The sequence below is a fragment of the Astatotilapia calliptera genome, chromosome 8 (genome assembly GCF_964374335.1).
Source record: "Astatotilapia calliptera chromosome 8, fAstCal68.1, whole genome shotgun sequence".
NCBI lineage: Eukaryota > Metazoa > Chordata > Actinopteri > Cichliformes > Cichlidae > Astatotilapia > Astatotilapia calliptera.
This window is the reverse complement of record NC_137429.1, coordinates 556424-575011: the sequence shown is the minus strand read 5'-3', so window position 1 is coordinate 575011 and position 18588 is coordinate 556424. Positions and strand designations below refer to the sequence as shown.

The 18588-nt window shown below is 48.7% G+C and overlaps 2 protein-coding genes across 7 annotated transcripts; one reads left to right on the top strand and one right to left on the bottom strand.

The window, feature by feature from the left end:
* Positions 1–2583: 2583 nt before the first annotated feature.
* Positions 2584–9492, top strand: arg1 (arginase 1). Of its 4 annotated transcripts, XM_026177779.2 has the most exons (8): positions 2584–2745; positions 2823–2895; positions 4555–4729; positions 4821–4980; positions 5051–5145; positions 5388–5492; positions 5566–5702; positions 9133–9492. In XM_026177779.2, the coding sequence occupies exons 1-8, from the start codon at positions 2623–2625 to the stop codon at positions 9294–9296; spliced, it is 1032 nt and encodes a 343-aa protein (XP_026033564.1). In that variant the 5' UTR covers positions 2584–2622; the 3' UTR covers positions 9297–9492. The 4 variants fall into 4 exon arrangements, with proteins under 4 accessions (XP_026033564.1, XP_080161915.1, XP_080161913.1 ...); XM_080305789.1 differs by lacking the exons at positions 2584–2745; positions 2823–2895 and adding an exon at positions 2969–2993; XM_080305787.1 differs by lacking the exons at positions 2584–2745; positions 2823–2895 and adding an exon at positions 3046–4505 and having other exon boundaries at positions 4552–4729.
* Positions 9493–9597: 105 nt separating this feature from the next.
* On the bottom strand, positions 9598–18509 carry LOC113027932 (prolyl 4-hydroxylase subunit alpha-1-like). 3 transcript variants are annotated; one of them, XM_026177778.2, is made up of 15 exons: positions 18225–18509; positions 17352–17435; positions 17177–17273; positions 16875–17026; positions 16643–16780; positions 16174–16428; positions 15808–15998; positions 15559–15735; positions 14316–14386; positions 12323–12422; positions 12194–12247; positions 11884–11949; positions 11726–11794; positions 11479–11575; positions 9598–11012 (listed from the first exon to the last, which is right to left on the bottom strand). In XM_026177778.2, exons 2-15 carry the CDS (start codon positions 17428–17430, stop codon positions 10942–10944), a joined length of 1617 nt encoding a protein of 538 aa, XP_026033563.1. In that variant the 5' UTR covers positions 17431–17435; positions 18225–18509; the 3' UTR covers positions 9598–10941. The 3 variants fall into 3 exon arrangements, with proteins under 3 accessions (XP_026033563.1, XP_026033560.1, XP_026033561.1); XM_026177775.2 differs by lacking the exon at positions 14316–14386 and adding an exon at positions 12924–12994 and having other exon boundaries at positions 18225–18508; XM_026177776.2 differs by lacking the exon at positions 14316–14386 and adding an exon at positions 12924–12994 and having other exon boundaries at positions 18240–18508.
* Positions 18510–18588: the final 79 nt, after the last annotated feature.

Below are 18588 nucleotides of genomic sequence, written 5' to 3'. Positions count from 1 at the left end.
CCATCAACACTGACACAAATGCAAGCAAACACCAGAACCTCTCGCCATAAGAACAGTTTCTTCCCCTCTGCTGTTGGACACATGAACAATAACCGTATGACTGTTCCCACCACTAACACATGACCCTACGCTGTGTTCACATGTTTGCACTGATCACCACCTGCACTCATGTATATATTTATCTACTTAGCACTTTTAATTCTTATTCTCATTTTAATTTTCATGTCTATTTAAGCTTAATTTATAACAGTATGTTTGCACTGAAGCACCGCAGCAATTTCCTAATGTTGTAAACCTGCTCAACATTTGGCAATAAAACCTTTCTGATTCTGAAACAGCAGCTGTGACTGTAGGGACCACTATGGTGAAAGGGTCAAATGGATCGGGGCGATCGTGGCTCAAGAGTTAGCAGCTCGTCTTGTAACCGGAAGGTTGCCGGTTCGAGCCCCGGCTCGGACAGTCTTGGTCCTTGTGTCCTTGGGCAAGACATTTCACCTTCCACCTACTGGTGTTGGCCAGAGGGGCCGATGATGCGATATGGCAGCCTCGCCTCTGTCAGTCTGCCCCAGCGCAGCTGTGGCTACACCTGTAGCTGCCTCCACCAGTGTGTGAATGAATAGTGGTATTGTAATTTTTCATTTTTAATTAAAACCCAGCCAGGATGCACGCCCCTCCCCTCCCTGCTTCCACTGGAGGTTTCTTCCTGTTCAAAGGGACTTTGTCCTTCCCACTGTCACCCAGTGTTTGCTCATAGTGGTCGTCTGACCGTTGAGGTTTTCGCTGTATTATTAGGTGTCTTTATCTTACAGTAAAAAGCACCTTTAGGTGAATTCTGAAGGTGCTAGAATAACAGATAACCAGCTGGTAAAAGAAAACACACGTATAACAGCGTGGTGTGGTTGAGTTTATAACATCAGGTCAGACTCTCCGTGACTTTAACATCCGCTGTTAACGCAGTTCTACAAAGTTTCTTCCTGGAACTGCAGATGTAGGACGAGTGCCGGAAATAGTTTTGTACTTCGGAGAATCCTGACTCACACCAACGACGTTAAGTTCTTAGAGAACAAAGACACTGTTTGCAGTTCTTCAAAACACAGTGTGTTTTCAGGTGAGTTCACCTGCATCCAGCGCTGAGCCCACGTGTTTGTACGACACTTCAAAGGTCATCAGTTTGACTTTCATGTTTTGTTTTTTTACCTTTTTAGCTTCTGACTGCATCTGAAAACTGAATTTTTAAATCATAATTTAAAAAATTATTTTTGAATCCTAATGTTTTCGGTGTGTGTTATCAAAGGTTTACACAATCAGTCGTCACTTTAACTGACTCGTTTAAGTGTTTTACTCAGTTTGGGACAGATTTTCAGATAAACTCCATCATTCATGTTAGATTGGTAAAAAGGATCTGCAGAGTGAGCTGTGAGCTTTCTCTTTGTGAGGCCACAGGAAAGTACAGCTATGAATCAACCATCATAGCCAGCTAGCTGTAAGTTAACTAGCGAGTTTGCTAATGTAACACAGTGGATATGCTAACATTAAAACCAACCACTGAAGGATTTGTACATCTTTAATACTTTCTGGGTATTACAGAGCGTTATTGTAGTTAACTGAACTGAAAGTGGGCTGAACAAATATTCTAGTTAACACAAACACTAAATTTCATGTAAATGCCTGTTATAAACTTATTACCACTGATTAGATTGGCATTGTGACCCATACAGCTCACTGACATATTGCTGATGTATATCTGCTGTAGTGCGAGGCACCATGTAGCAGAGACGTGTGGTTACTCATCAATAAGATGTCGTTTTGCTGTCACAGTTCTGACTACCTGTAACCTTCCTCATAGACGCAGCGAATCCCACTCAGAGGGGGATTTGTTTATGCTACCCAGGTAGAGTCGCACAAAGAGAGAAAGCTTCAGTGAAGCGGAGGCTGGCGACGTTGTCCCAACCTCTTGCAGAGTGAGCAAACTACATTAACGCCAGCAAATCCCTCTCTGAGCAGGTCGCGCAGAGTTGGAAAGTCAAAGATAAGCTGCGTAAAAACGACTTTATACCAATGAGCAAACATGGTTCCACTACGTTGGTGCTACCTTCAGCCACACAGCACATATATTTCAGTGATACGTCGCTGCACCATGCTGGATGGAGCACAATTTACTGACTACATTCCTCTGAAACGCTGAAGTCGAGGGACGGAGCGTGCTGTCTGGATTTATGGCTTTATTATAAAGTTAACCTGAAACTGGGCTGAAACATATTTTAGGTAACTGTAAACTTAATATCGCTGCCACACATCACTCACTAATATATCACCCACCGCACTCAAACAATAACTGAAACTAAAAAGAACAAAACCTTTTCAAAACATAAAAACAATAAAACTGGAAACTAAAATTTCTAAATAAAATAAAAATCATAAACTTCAGCGTCTTGTTTGTTGTTGGCATGAATGAGCCTCCGTACGTCAGCCCACTGTCTGACCTTCATCTCTTCAAAGTGTTTAAACAAGCTTCATGACGTCACGGCTCCACGCGGTGCCTCCCCCTGACGTCACGTGGAGTCTTTAGGAGACTCGCGCCGGTCAGTGGCTCAGAGACGGTGTGCGCGCGCGTGTATCAGCATGAGGAGCGCGAGGACGCTGCGGCAGGTCCAGGTGGCCGTGACGGTGCAGCGGAGCCTTCATCACCAGCATCCTCCTGCGCGCTCCGCGGGGATCGTCGGAGCTCCTTTCTCCAAGGGACAGGTGAGAGCGCGAGGACAGGCTCCGCGTGCACTCGTGCGCGTGTAATCCTCCAGCTTCTCCTTCTCTGTCCGCTGCAGTCCCGAGGAGGCGTGGAGGACGGACCGGAGCGGATCCGAGCCGCGGGCCTGCAGAGGCGGCTGCAGCAGCTGGGTGGGTCCGGTGACGTCACCGGGAGACTCCAACAGACGTTTATTTTTGTGCTTTCATACAGAATCACCTTCATGCAGCAGCAAATGTAATGACAGCAGGTAAAACTGACCGGAAGTTACCGTTTGAATGATGAACCGCCCTGTGAGCATCACCGTGGTTCCCACTGTGCCTCACAGCAACAAGGGCCCGAGTTCGACTCCGCCGTGGAGTACGTCCACAGACATGCTGTGAGTGGGGACAGATCAGCTCCCACTCACAGCTGTGTCTCCGCCTCTCAGCCTGTGGTAGCTGAGATGGACTCCACAGGTGTTCTCACCTGTTCACACATCAGGAAGCTCCTCCTGCAGCTGTGACACATTTCTGTTAAAAATCATCCGAGCACCAGAGTGGCAGTTTGCCTCTGCAGCATCTGGACAGATGTTTAAGAAAGGCTGACGTTAGGTGGAGCGCAGCCGGCCCAGTTAGTTATCCGTGTTGGTCGTCATTCCCAGTTAAGGAAACATTGTTTTTGTTGAATTAACAACTCAGAAACTTCCTGAGTTTCTCCGTTTCGTCAGTTAATGTTCATCCAGAGCCGAGTAATCAGTGATGAGAAAATCCACAAACGTTTGATTAATACATGAGCCTGAGCGGACCGCGGGCTGCACCAGGGACAGAAAACCCCACAAAGCCAGGTGGGGGCACAGAGCTGTGCGGCCCGGTATTTTAACCCCGTCCATCAAAGAGACAGAATGAAGCTTTAAAATGTTTCTGCTGATTATTGAGAGCAGTCACTGATTTCCTCCTACACAGAGGGTCAGATCATCCTCCCGTGGCCAAAACATTAAACACGGCCCATAATTAAAGTACAACAGCTCAAAAAATCAAAATGACACAAGATCCCGAACAAACAGAGACGATAAAAATAAAATAAAGAAGCTCAGATAGTCAAAATAAAATAGAATAAAAGTAGAAAATAAATCTTGTATCTTGTCTTTATGGTGGGTTTAATCAACTACAAAGTTTACAGTTAGATTCAAACAGCTGTGCAGCTCAGTAACAGCGACAGTGTCTGATTTTTAATATTCAGAAACCATCGAATCGTCAAACAAACTGGAGGCGGAGCACGCCGGCGTTTCCACTTTCAACAATTCATCTGAATGAATCTGTGACGTCGGTAAAACATTAACCTTCAGCACAGTTTGAATCCAGAAAAGGTGTTCAGAGCTGACCTTCAAATAAAGTGTTTAAAGTCTGATTCACGTAACGCTCCGTTTAAAAAACTCCGTAAAAATCAGAGTTTGGTGGTTTTTCCTTCAGCTGATTGTGAGTACACAGGTAACACAGTTTCACTGACACAGTGAGTTCAGGAAGTGTAACGTCCTCACAGGAGGTCACTGTGCACACGCTCAGTTTCATTACTGGAACAGCGCTGACCTTTATCCACGAACAGCAAACAGTAAGTGTTTACAGGTCCACATGGGTCAGTGAACGCCTCATTACACCGCTGCCTTCTTCCCTGAACGTCTCGCTGTTAATGTTCACACAGAGAGCATGCTGGGAAACGCCTCCGCTGGTAATGTTGAACAGTCAGTACGAGGAAACCTGCAATGATTGTGTGTGTGTGTGTGTGTGTGTGTGTGTGTGTGTGTGTGTGTGTGTGTGTGTGTGTGTGTGCAGGCTGTGCAGTGAAGGATTATGGGAACCTGACGTTCGAGGACATGTCCCGGGACGAGCCCATGGGCTTGCTGAAGAGCGTGAGGGCGGTGGGTGCCGCCAACCAGAAGCTGTCACAGGCGGTGCGAGCGGCGAAGGAGGATGGGCACACGGCGGTGGTGCTGGGCGGAGACCACAGGTCAGTCCACACAGGAACAGGAAGTCAGGACGTAGGTTCCAGGTGTCGGCTCTCCATCGACTCGCTTCCTGTTTGTGTTTTCCGTCCTCAGCCTGGCGATCGGTTCCATCCACGGGCACTCTGCGGCGGTTGGGGAGCTGAGCGTCGTGTGGGTGGATGCTCACGCCGACATCAACACGCCGCTGACCACGTACACGGGGAACATCCACGGGCAGCCGGTGTCCTACCTGCTCCACGAGTTGCGCTCAAAGGTGATCTTAGCAACAGAGATCAGCATCACGCCGTCACACAGAATCACTAACCCCTCCCCTTCCTCACCAGGTTCCCGTCTTACCGAACTTCTCCTGGCTGAAGCCGTGTGTGTCCGCCGCCGATGTGGTCTTCATCGGGCTGAGAGACGTGGATCCAGCAGAGCAGTGAGTGCACCTGAGTCCATGCAGAGACTCACCTATTTCTGACGCCCCTCTGACCAATCAGCTCGTCCCGAAGCATTTTGGAGATGATTGAAATGAAATCTCAATAAAAAATTTAAAGAAGCAAAAAGCTCTGAAAGGTCAGCGACCTCGCTCTGGTCTGAGGGTCACCAGAAGTTCATTACCTGCGTGTACCTGAGTGTACCTGCCGGCAGGCTCTAATCCTGAGGTTTTCTCCTCCTCAGCTACATCCTGAAGATGCTGGGGGTGAAGACCTTCTCCATGAGTGAGGTGGATCAGCTCGGCGTGGCCCGCGTCATGGAGGAAACGTGTGATTACCTGTCCGCCAGGTGATGCCTGCATGAAGCCACCAAGGTGTGATAGTCTGAGCGAATGTTAAAGATGCTTTGTGTCCTTGAACAGAGGGAAGAAACCGATTCACCTCAGCTATGACATCGATGCCATCGACCCCTCTGTTGCCCCAGCAACCGGGACGCCTGTAGTTGGTGGACTCACCTACAGAGAGGGCGTCTACATCACAGAACACCTGTGTCAGACAGGTACGAGTCAGAAACTCAGGGAAAAACAAACCCTGCTCTTCACAGTAGAAACGTGTTTACTGTAAGCAGCCACATTAGCTGCTTACACTAAACACAACAGCTCTCACTTGGTGTTGGCTCTCGCTGCGGTAGAGTGTCACTTCCTGTTCCTGTTCCAACGCACACTGGTTTAGCCAATCTGTGTATATTCACAGTATTCACTCACTCTGTCTTTGGGGATTAGGGCTGACAGCTGTCCCGTTTTAGTGTCTCTTATTTGGCAGTTAAAAGGTTGGCAACCCTATCCTGGTGTGAACACGTGAACCGTGCTCCTGGGTCCAAACTACTCTGTGTTTATTAAGGCTGTTGTGTGTTTCACATGTTTTAACAGTTTGTATCTTGTTCTATTTAATCTGAACAAACCCCTAAAAAGTCAGTTATCGCTGTCGGCCTCTCTGGGTTTTTATTACCACCTTTCAGCAGCACATTTTAAAGCTCAGTCTTTAAACCCTTACGATGTAACTGCAGCCCAGCAGCAGTATATGAATGACTAACCTCGTATTGTGGATGGATTATCTCAGTTGTTCTCCTGACTGAAGTTTGGTCCTTTTACAGCATCCTGCCATGCGATTACATTTGTTCCCGACCACCGAGAACACTCACGTTAACTTTTATCGAGTGGAAAAAGTTAGCGTTCATCCTCCAGCTTCACTGTGTTTAAGCTAACATAGCTTTGTCGCTTCTCTCCTCAACAACAAAGAGCAACATAATAAAAAAAACGGCACCATCACAATAAACTAGCTAGCAGTAGATATCAGTATTTACTAAATAATAAACGATATTGTGCAGCACAAAAGATAGACAGCGCACAGTGTGCTTTGAGGCAGCAGCCAAGAAAGCTGTAGTCCGCGTCTGTGAATACCCGTGTGTACACCTGTGTGCATACCTGTGTGGATCAGCATGCTTGCATTCCAAAGGTTTCTCCATGTAACGATCTGCTAGAGGGTGTGGGGGGGCCACAGCCCCGTCCTCCAGGGCATGAAGCAGGTATGGAGGAGATCAAAACTCCAGACATCCAGAGGCAGAGATAGGCCTCCAAACCTTGGAGGGCCTGAGATGTCCCCAGAGAGGTGGCGTCTGATACCCAACCTGACATATAGACACAGACATACAGGCACACACAGACACAAACATCCATTCCCACCCTCAGGCTCTCATATGCACTTACTCCACACTCAACCAACGTGGAGACAGACATAAAGAAACGCTGTACACACGATCACACTCCCCAAGCGTACTCTACAAACCGGGTCTAGGTACCCTTGCCCCTGGAGGGGGGAACTGCACCCAGACCCAGGTGGTGTTACCCTTTTCCCTGCGGTGGGGAGGGGCAGACCACCCCGACTCCGCAGCAGCAGGGAGGCCCCACACTCCAGACCGCAGTCGGACGGCCAACTCCGTCTCAGTTCTGCTTTTTAAGTTATCATCATCCTCAGCTTGTGCCACGTTAAACCTTCCTCCAAACCCTCTAACATCCAGTAAATCATTGCCTTGAATTAAGCACTGTGAATTAAAATGCTGCTCTCTTTAACATTCATTCAGCCGACTGTTCTCACTGCGGACAGCTGGACATTATCCTCTTTGACATTTTGACACCAGAATAGTTTCCAAGCCATGTTTTAGCTCAGTGAGATGAGCAGCTGTTCTCAGAGCAGGAGGCGCGGGTTCAAATCCTGCTTATGGCAACATTTTCTTCAGTTAACACTTCAACTGTTTAAACTCTTTCCCACACAAATTTCAGCTTTTTCACCTCTTTTTAGCAAAACTTTCAGTTTTTCACTACTTTTCAGCACAAATTCCAGCTTCTTCACCTCTTTTCAGCAGATAATTCTGCTTTTCAGCTTATTTCAGCAGATTCCACTACATAGCATTCACACTGCATTTTTGCAGGAAATGCATCTTTTTCTAGTTCTTTATTCTTCTACCTTATTCTAGTTGCTCCGACCTTTGCTGGTTTCCCTCAGTTTCAGCTGATTTTAACCATTCAAACTTTAAACTGTTCTGCTCCTTCTGCTAATGTCTGCTATATCTTTTGGTGATGATAACTTTTATACTTTTTGAGAAATTAAGCCTTTTATGCCATTTTTTGGCCCATTTTACTGAATAGGACCACATTATCAGTGTGATCACCAGTGCTTGCAACATTTTCTTCAGTTAACACTTCGATTGGCCAAGAAATATCTCAAGACTGGTTTTTCTAAGGTTTTATGGACTGATGAAATGAGAGTGAGTCTTGATGGGCCAGATGGATGGGCCCGTGGCTGGATTGGTAAAGGGCAGAGAGCTCCAGTCCCACTCAGACGCCAGCAAGGTGGAGGTGGAGTACTGGTTTGGGCTGGTATCATCAAAGATGAGCTTGTGGGGCCTTTTCGGGTTGAGGATGGAGTCAAGCTCAACTCCCAGTCCTACTGCCAGTTTCTGGAAGACACCTTCTTCAAGCAGTGGTACAGGAAGAAGTCTGCATCCTTCAAGAAAAACATGATTTTCATGCAGGACAATGCTCCATCACACGTGTCCAAGTACTCCACAGCGTGGCTGCAAGAAAGGGTATAAAAGAAGAAAAACTAATGACATGGCCACCTTGTTCACCTGATCTGAACCCCATTGAGAACCTGTGGTCCATCATCAAATGTGAGATTTACAAGGAGGGAAAACAGTACACCTCTCTGAACAGTGTCTGGGAGGCTGTGGTTGCTGCTGCACGCAATGTTGATGGTGAACAGATCAAAACACTGACAGAATCCATGGATGGCAGGCTTTTGAGTGTCCTTGCAAAGAAAGGTGGCTATATTGGTCGCTGATTTGTTTTTGTTTTGTTTTTGAATGTCAGAAATGTATATTTGTGAATGTGGAGATGTTATATTGGTGTCACTGGTAAAAATAAATCATTGAAATGGGTATATATTTGTTTTTTGTTAAGTTGCCTAATAATTCTGCACAGTAATAGTCACCTGCACACACAGATATCCCCCTAAAATAGCTCAAACTAAAAACAAACTAAAAACTACTTCCAAAAACATTCAGCTTTGATATTAATGAGTTTTTTGGGTTCATTGAGAACATGGTTGTTGTTCAATAATAACATTATTCCTCAGAAATACAACTTGCCTAATAATTCTGCACTCCCTGTACAGACGCAGCCTTTGGGGAGTGACTGCAGCACCCCACCAGCCGAAGAACTCACGTTAAAGTCTTTATGCGCCTATAAAACGATCAGAGGAACTTTGCGGTCACATGATGCTGAAGCTTCCTGTCAGTGACGCTGCCTCATTTTCAAACTGAATTAACTCCAAAATCCACAACATGAACACCAGCTCATTACCCCCACGTGCCACACTCGCCCTCACATAACCAGGAAGTTACCACAAATGTGCTCTTTGTCTCTCTGCAGGTCTGCTGTCGGCGGTGGACCTGGTGGAGGTGAACCCTCTGAGGGGCCAGACTGAGGAGGACGTCCGCTCCACCGTCAGCACCGCCATCGATCTGCTGCTCGGCTGCTTCGGACGCGTTCGCGAGGGAAATCACCTGCCAGATTACCGCCTCCCCGAGCCTTAACACGGGCCTCTCTGACCGTGCCGCACGACACCAGCACAAAGGGCCAATCGGAGTTCTCCCTGCAAAACTACAATCCCACAATTCCTGCTGTTTTCTGCCTTGAACCAAAGACGTTGTCTTCCTGTGGGTGGGGTAGTCCATCGCTGATCAGCTGATCGATCGTTTTGTTTTTGATTATTAAATTTATACGTTTGAAGAGTGTTTGTTTCTTTTTTTAAACACGATAAATGGTCGCCATCTTTAAAACGCAGCAGCACGCTGCTGAGGCAACGCTGCCGCCAGAGAATAACGACAGACGCCATTTTCTTACTTCTCCTGGGTTGCAGCAGCATTTTATTCTGATAAGAAACGTGTCTTACATCAGGTCACTGCACAGGACATCATCCAACACACAACAGACACACACAAACAGGAGTGAGGGTTGTCACGGAAACGGCGTGGAGCAGAAATTAGTAACTGCGCTCAGAAATAAGCTAACAGGGTTAAGAGGAGGCGGCGTGCTTTGCTTATCTGGAGTTTGACCTGCAGCATCTGAACGACCTTACGGTTAAACCTCCTCGAACGCTCACGCTATTGGTGGAAACGGAGGTGTAACCATGACGACGGGTGGACAGCGCAGAAAAATCCACTTGGACTGAATTTGTAAATCAAAGAGCCTCAGATGTTCTGCTTTTCAGAATAAAAGCATGGCAGCTGAAGCGTGGAAGAGTTTCCAAAATAAAACCCACTTTGTCACGGCTGAGGTGACATGAATCAGATCAGGAGCAGGAGCTCGGCGACACGTTTCAGACTTCAAAAAGAAACAGGAAACAGAAAAAAGAAGGTGCAAACATTTTAAAACTTTTAAAAGAGGAATTTTTAAAACGCAGATGAAAAACAGTGAAGAGGCGTTCACACGAATTCTGTCAGAAATCAATAAATACGCAGCTCAGTTTCAGCTATGATTGTCTCACAGAACCACACGATCGATCGTCGTTCAGATTCGATCGGTTCTTGCTTCTGGTTGATTCCCGTGATGACGAGAGTAATCTGATTCCTCGCCGTCTTTGTAACAGTCGTGAAGGTCAGGGAGTGACACGGGTGACGGAGCGTTTCTCGGTCTGTAGCGTCTGACTCGACTCATGTTAGCGACCTCGGGCCAAACTCCATTCAAAATTTGTCACATTTAGCGCTCCTTCGTTCCACTCGCTGGTTTAATGGGCAGAACCGTCGATGGAACAGAATTAAATCAATCAGATTTTCTGCTTTTAAGTCAAAGCTCACGAGATTTCAAACATTCTGGATCCAAAAACCCCCAAAAAACTTTATTCGTCTTTAAACGAACCTCTCGTGCAGCGTTCTTTGTTCTCGAGAAGTTTTAGCTCTCAGGCTGAACACCTGGACAGGTACGGACGTCTGAACGTCAGCGTGATTCTCGTTAAAGGAGAAATGAGTCAAACACACACACACACACACACACACACACACACACACACACACACACACACACACACACACACACACACACACACACACACACACACACACACACACACACGCTGTAGAGAAAAATAAGCGTGTTGGATCACATGTGCAGTCACACTCTGCGCCTGCAGGCAGGAAGCAGAGGAGGAAGACGGCTGAGCTGGAGGAGGAAGGTCGGTCGTCAGTCGGTCTCGTTGAGGCTGCAGCGCCGCCTGAACTCCTGCCCTCGCTCGTGGATCCATTTGTTCGATACTGCAGGAAGAAAGAGTTTCATCAGAGCCTCGACAAACGCCACGAGTCTGAGCAGCGTGAAGGTTTCTCCGTCTTTCTCATCAAATCTGAAGCTTTTCATGAAGCTCAGTCAAGTTCGTTTCATCTGAAACATCAAACACCAAAAATCCTTCAGCAGTCACGTGAGCTGCTGCAAACACACCCAGAAAACATCCAATATTCATCAATCAACACAAACATTTAAAAATAAATCAACTCCAACATAACAACGAAGCTTTTAATGACCCAAAACAGTTTTATATAACTGACGGGAGTTTGGATTTGTTCTTTTATTTTACTTATTTTTAGAAAATAATTTTTAAAAGAAATTTTTTTATGTCAATCATCACCAGGCGTGAAAATCTGAAAGTATTTTTACTTGATGATGATTTTGTGTGTATTTATTGTTTTACTGTGCACGTGTGTGAATATGGCGCGATGACCTCACCCCACTTGTTTCCCAGCAGCACGGGGCAGGCGGCGTGTCGGGTCCGATAGTCTCCTTCTCCGCTTGGATACAGGTTGTACCAGAACACCGCCGTCCCCTGGAGAAACACGGTCACATGACGCGTCACATGACACTGCGTCAGATTACTGAGAAGCGGCGCCCTCGTCTGCCCGCCTGTTTCTCAGTTTGGTTTATTAAACAGACTTGTTTCTGTGATGATGATGATGAAGAAAGTGAGTAGTTGAACCTTTTTGGGTTTCACAGCAGCTCCGATGTCAGTGAAGACGGTGGCGCCCCCTGCCTGCACGTCGGTCATCTGCAGCGGGAAGGAGGAAAGCGTGAGCGGCAGCAACACACACGCACATGCACACACACACACACACACACACACACAGCAGCACTGACGTAAAGCAGCCACGTGGCGATCCGGTTGCCCGTGCCCAGCTCCTCGAATGCGTCCGGTTCGTCTTTCTGAAACAGGAAGTGCACGGCGGTCAGAGTAATGAAAATTCATTCACTCATTTCAAAAAACTGAACTTTGTTAAAAGTTACAAATAAATAAATCTACAATACAAATACACAGATTGGATCTATTTAGTTGATTTTAATGAAATGTGTCCAACATGGATCCATATCTGTTATTGATCGTTTTCCGTCTTTCAGCAGAAATAAAATGCTGACAGAAACAGATTCTCATGTATCTGGTTTTATTTACCCGTCCGAAGTCGAAGTGCGGCTCGTACTGTCCCCCCAGGCCGTAGTTAGCCACCTGCATCAAACACAGCGCTTAAAACATCAGAGGCGCCAGACGGTTAGCGCCGTTTGAACTCAGGTGAGGCGTTACCTGCAGGTCCTCGGCCGTCTTCACGTTCAGCCCCGTGACGTCCTCGATCAGCTGGTTGATTTTGTCCACCACGGGATGCTCGTACGCTCCGAGCCAGGCGCTGAGAGGACAGAGAAGACACAGAGTCACCGCCGAGGTCACGAAAACAGCACAAACTGGCGCACGGCGAGGAGACGGCAACGAGGAGGGCGGGGAAACAACAGACAGTTTCTAAAGCAGCTCCTCTATGAAAAAAACGACATTTACAGAGCTTCACCGCTGACGTTTGTGTCATTACAGCCAGCTGAACGTTAGAAAAGCATGAAGGAGGAGACTCCGCCCCCGAGACGGTGGTGACCACAGGCTGTAAATAAAGATGGACGCCCCAAAAACATTTATATCGTGACTTCAATAAAAGCTGAAGCGAAGTCACAAATTTACTGCGGAGGGAAAAAACTCGCACGCTCACTGATGGATCCAGGAGTTCACACGCGGCTTTACAAGTCGGCTTGTGATTGGTCGCTTGTGACAAAGCCGTCCGGAGCGCTGCACGTGCGGCGTCCATCGTTACGAACAGCCTGCGCTCCGCCCGGGCCTGAAGCGAGTGACGTCCTGCTCTTACCTCTTGGAGACTCGGTAATGGGCCGTGGTCAGTTTGCCTGTGTGAGGGTCATGCACCGTGGCACGTCTGAGCTACTCCCAATTATAGGTTAATGCAGAGAGACAGAGAGAGGACAGAGAGAGGGCGGTCACTATCCACACGCTGCAGTCAGGGAGGCAGCACGAGCTTCAAACGCCACATAAGGCCACTTCATTAGGTACACGTGAAGCCCTGATCTGCTTTGGCGAGTTAAAGAGCGCCGAGTCCAACCCAGAGCCAACAAGGTACCTAATGAAGAGGACATGGAGTGCACGTGGTCAACCTTCAGGATGTTTGACAAGCTGCTTTAGCTCCTCCCTCCTTCAGACAACTTTCCTCTGATTGGCTGCCCCTCACAAACAGAAGGTTATGGGATCGATATTCTGCCATAATTGAAACTGAAAATAATCTCAGTTGATGTTTCACTTATGAAGTCACTACACCAGCATCATACACAAAACACGCAGTAACATTGCAGTACCTGCAGTAGTTTTACAGTAACTACTGTAGAGAGTATTTCCGTGAAGCTGACGCACTGACAGGTCAACAGACTGTCTGACTTCAGAACTTTATTTTGAAACGTTTGCAGACTCTTGTTATTTTACGTAACAATGTGCAGGTAACAGTGAGAAGCACAGGTATGAGACACGAATCCTCCTGCTGCCTCCACGAAAACGTTAAAGCGACATCGAGAGTCTTAAATGTTTGACTTCCTGTCCCCGAACGAGCAAAGAAAACAAGCCGAGGCTCGAATCCCAGCGAGAGCAGAGCCTGAAAGAAGACGCTCAAAGTAGCTGTTCCTGCAGCGTTACAGGACCTTCTGATATCTCCTCTGATGTGGCCTTTTACACCTGCCCAGGTGGGACTGATTGAGCTGATGACAGTTACAGCTGTCTCTGTGCTGCAGCGCCCCCTGGTGGGAGGACAGCGGTAAAACAGCTGCTCATGAACATCTGCTTTATTATTATTAACCATTTCTCAGCAGCAACAACGTGAAACTACAAGTTTATGGAGATGTTTCAGAGCTTACAGCCCATCATGGACGTTTAAACGTTTCTTTCAAGCTGAATGTGTGAAAACTGGATTTTATAAAACTGAAGTCTTTTATGTTTCAGACTGTTGGGGGGCGTCAGCTGTGATGATCGGAGGCTGGAAGTCTGTAATAATAATGCCGATTCTTCTGTGACGTTTAAATGAGAATTCCACTTTGGAGGAAGGAACATTTTAATTATTCGTTTGTTTGAAGCGACTCGTTGCCTTTTCTGCTCTCACCGGGACGGCCGCCATCACAGAGGGGGGAGGACAGGGTGGTGTTGGGGGCAGAGAGGTGAGGTCCACCCCGCGGACGCCGCCTCCTGCCCCAGCAGCTCTTACCTCTTACTGATGCGGTAGTGGGCCGTCTCCAGCACGCCGGTGACGGGGTTAGAGATGGTGGCTCGACGGAGCTGTGGAGCCAATCGGCCGACAGTTACAGGCAGACACAGAGCGACGCCCGGAGCACCGACTAACGCCGACCGACACCGACGGAGGAGCCGCACCACACAGCTGCACAACCTCGTGATCCTCTCCACCCACCGCCCGCCCGTCACCTTTCTTCCTCGCTCACTGACGAGGCTCAAACTACAGTTTTGTTTTTGATGTGTTTGAAAAACAAACGAAATTTTTTACTTTAAATAATTTTTTTGTTTTCATGCAAATATTTTTTTCTGGCTTTAAATTAATTGTTTCAGTTTTAGACGTTTGATCCTGATTTTGTGGGCGTGTATCAAGAGGTAGGGGCGGGGCATAGATTAATGATTGACAGCACCCGTGTCACGGGGTTACAAGTTAAAAATGAGCAGTTGCCGCTCGCTGACAGGACGCCGCCGGCCAACAGGAAGCAGTTTGTGATGATGGATGTTTGAACGCTGCACTGAGGTGTGAACGGGGATTCGTTCTAATTTCAATATAATATATTTCATTTCTCTACAGAGCTCATCGCGGCTTAACGACCTAGCAGCCAATCAGATAACAGCATTCACTGTTGCCGAGGTAAATTTTGTGCATCCACACGATTGACCTGAGTTTCTGGGTGTTTGAGCTGAAAGTGCTCGCGCTGCTCTTCTTTGCTGTAAACCGTGAACCGAACATCAACACGACCGATCGGCAGTCGAGCAGCGAGCCGACGTAACCGCGAGCAGACGTAACCGCGAGCCGACGTAACCGCGAGCCGACGTAACCGCGAGCCGACAGTCAGCCACAAAAACGAAAACTGACAGTTTAGAGTCGCGGCGACACATCAGGCAGCAGTCATGTTCTCATCATGACTCTTGTCCAGTTTTTAACATCCCGACTGCTCTCGATTAGTTTTCCGACACTTCTGCGAGTTTCTTCTTCGAGGTCATTTCCTCTCCATCCTTTGATAAGCTCCACCTATTGGACTCTGTTGGGTCAGGTTGGCGGGGGAAGTAATAATAAACATGTTTTCATAAAAATTTTAATATACAGCGACTTAACGGGGAGCAATATTTCTGAATACTGATATTTAGCCCCGCCCCTTGCGTTGGTAAAGCACTAATGGCGTCCGACCTGGGATAAGCTCTGCAGCAGCGAGTGAGATAAAGATGCTCGGACTCACCCTGGGCTTGGCCAGCTCTTTCACCTTCTCCATGTCTTTCTCTGACACGATGTTGTGGTAGCGCACGATGTGCGGGCTGTCCCACTCGTCCTCCTGCTGCACCGGGCCAATCACGTACCGCGGGTGCCGGTTGTTGTCATAGTAGCGGCAGAAGAGGCGGCTCTGCCTGCGGGGAGTCTGACAGGAAGCAGAGGTTGAAGTGACGCCGATAAACGACTCTCAGAGGTGCGCTTGTTTCGCTCGCCTCACCAGCTTGATGCCTTGGCCGCGACACAGCTGCTCGTACTTCTTCCTCTCAGGCAGGTAGTCGTCTTTGCTCTCCCTCCTCTGCCTCACCTTGCTTTCCTCCTCCTTCTCCTCCACCTTCTCCACCTTCTTCTGTTTGGCCAGCTGGTACTCAAAGTATTTCAGGTTCCCGTTGGCTCGCTGGTGTGTCGGATCTAACGGGCAGAAAAACAACTTCAGGTGAGTGAGATCAACAAATCTGCACACAAGCTCTGAAGATGTGAGAAGAAGCCTTGGACTCTCTGGAAACTCAGCGTTGCTCCTTTTTCTAACTCTTTAAAACAACGGCAGCACGTTTGCTGACTGAACTGCCCGTCTGCAGGTACTAACCCAGGTCCAGCAGCCTCCTGGTGAACTCCAGCGCTCTCTCCAGCTCCCCCTGCTGGTACACGGAGTAGCTCAGGTAGTCGAGGACGGTGACGGCGTCCACGGCGCGGGACGTCTCGCCCTGGTCCAGCTGCCTGAGGGCCTGAGCCATCCACAGCTCGGTGTGGTAGTAATCCGCCTCCGAGTACACCACCTTCCCGAGGTCGTAGCAGTCATCCACGGTCAGAGTGCTCCAGGCGGAGGAGGTGGAGGACGATCCTGAGGAGACGAGAGAGAGCAGGAGCATTTACAACTTATGTTCCTGTTATTAAAGCGCGAGCTGGAAGGTTGAATCGTATAAATGACTTTCAGACACACGACCGAGAGCTCAGAAACATTTGTGGTCCTTTTCCTCCTGAGCGCCGTCTTCTCTAAACTCGGACTGAAGAGCCCGCTCTGCCCTGTAAAGCAGAGCAGGTCCCGGTTCACAGACCTGGGAGCTCTCCGGTGGAGATGGCGTTGGTGTCCAGCTGGTAGGTGTCCTGCAGTCTCATCAGAGCTTTGGCCGCGCCGGTCTGGTCGTCGTCGTTGGGGAAGTACTGCCTCTGGATGGTGAGGTTGGAGATGAACACTGAAACACCACAGAAGAAGAAGAAGGAGGACAATGAAAACAAGGAAAAAAGATTCTGTGTCCTAACGTCCAACAGCTGATTTCTGCGTCGCACCATCAGACACGTCGGTGAGCACCAGGCTCTCCAGCTCCCCCCACTCCGTGTTCAGCCTCTTCATCAGCTTGAAGGCGTTCACCGGGTGACCCAGGAAGCCTTCGGGGTCCTGAGTGGCAGCTGCCGAGAGGACGTCCAGTTTGTCTGCCCACCTGAACACACACATGGCACAGGTAAGAGTGTGTCGCAGATCATGACAGCAATGTAAACCTAGTTAGCTGCCCCCCCCCCCCCAACAAACTTGAGATTCTGTTCCAGGATAACAGGAGGCGGAGCGTTTAACGGCGAGCAGCGACACTCACTTTTTGATCTGCTCCAGTTTGCTCTCCTCCGCTCGGATGTAGTCCTTCAGGGAGGTGACCAGGTCCTTCTCCGTGAACAGCAGGTCCGTCATGTGACCTGTGACAAAGAACAAATTAGCGCTCACACACGCGCTCAGCAGGACTCCACGCTACGATACAGAGCGGCCAAACTCACCGATGGAGGTGAAGAAGTCGTGAGCTGAGCAAGAAGTGAAGATGAGGAAGTGGATTAACCACCACCCACAGAGCGCCATCGTACCTGCACACACGGGCAGAAACCAGGCGTCAGTGCTGACATCACACCAACGCCAGACGTTGAAGCGTTACAGGTACTGATACTGAAGTCAGAGCGCTCAGCACACTCACAACAACCACAAGCACACAAAAACATCAAGACACGCCCACATGCACGCTCTGTCTCCCGTCACAGGTTGAAGCAGTGACGTGTCTGAAGCTGAAACGTGGCGTCGGTGCTGCTGAGGGGGAAGCCGTCATCCTGGGCCTGTGAGTGACACTGAAGCGGAGCCAGGAGAGGACAAAGAAGAGTCCTGACCTCGTGCTGAAGAGCATGAAACACACCAGAGCTGTGACCACACACACACACACACACACTCTCTGGCCCAGTGACAGGAAGTCCCAAACCAGACAGCCAAGAAACCAGACGCCACTTCCTGTGACTGGACACTTCTGCTTAAAGAGCTCCATCTGCCCTTCTGTGCCTCTCAACAGGTCAAAGTTCACCTGGAGGGCACTGCAGCTGGGGCCAAAGATCACCAGAAAGTCTCTGGAAGGTGAGGGTGAGACCCTGAAGCAGCTTTGCATGATTCACTCACAGTCAGCCTTCTTTGACTGAGTCTCAGCTCACTGAACACCTGACACACCTGCAGCGGTGCAGCTTTGTGACGTCACACAGGTCCCAGAGTGTGGAAGGCTGTGGTAAACGGAGTGTTTGGAGCAGCTCTGAGACAGTACGTGACCGGAAGTGAGGCCGGTCACGCCACTTTTATGACCACACAAACCCACCAAAGCCCCCTTTACTGTGACTCACCTGTGCTGGGCTCACCTGTGCGCAGTCTCGCTGGCAGACAGACTGTCTCTGTTCAGGTCAGAGTAAAGAGTCGGAACCGTAGAAGTTTCTGGATAACCGGAACCGTCACCTCTGTCAGCTTCCGGTGAGGACCGAGGGTTTCTGCTCTCACCGAGTTTGTGCCCGAGAACAGCTTCAGCGCAGACTCGTCTCAGCGATCCTCACAGCCAGGCTGGCAACACAAACCTCCTCCTCTTCCTCTGACGACGTCACCGCGGCTCTGCCCCGCCCCCTGCTGGACCGGAGGCGCCCTGCGTCAGATTTTCATCTGCAAATTACTGCGTGATGACGTCAGAGCCACCAGCGCGTTCATCTGCATTTACTA

Excerpts from the sequence above, each read along its gene's own strand:
- LOC113027932 (XM_026177778.2), bottom strand. The coding sequence starts at position 17,430 with ATGGCGCTCTGTGGGTGGTGGTTAATCCACTTCCTCATCTTCACTTCT. Across the intron at positions 16,429-16,642 it reads CTCCACCGGAGAGCTCCCAG|GATCGTCCTCCACCTCCTCC; the intron begins GTCTGTGAACCG and ends TCGTCTCCTCAG. Across the intron at positions 15,999-16,173 it reads CAGGAGGCTGCTGGACCTGG|ATCCGACACACCAGCGAGCC; the intron begins GTTAGTACCTGC and ends TCTGCCCGTTAG.
- arg1 (XM_026177779.2), top strand. The coding sequence starts at position 2,623 with ATGAGGAGCGCGAGGACGCTGCGGCAGGTCCAGGTGGCCGTGACGGTG. Across the intron at positions 2,746-2,822 it reads CTCCTTTCTCCAAGGGACAG|TCCCGAGGAGGCGTGGAGGA; the intron begins GTGAGAGCGCGA and ends TGTCCGCTGCAG. Across the intron at positions 2,896-4,554 it reads GAGGCGGCTGCAGCAGCTGG|GCTGTGCAGTGAAGGATTAT; the intron begins GTGGGTCCGGTG and ends GTGTGTGTGCAG.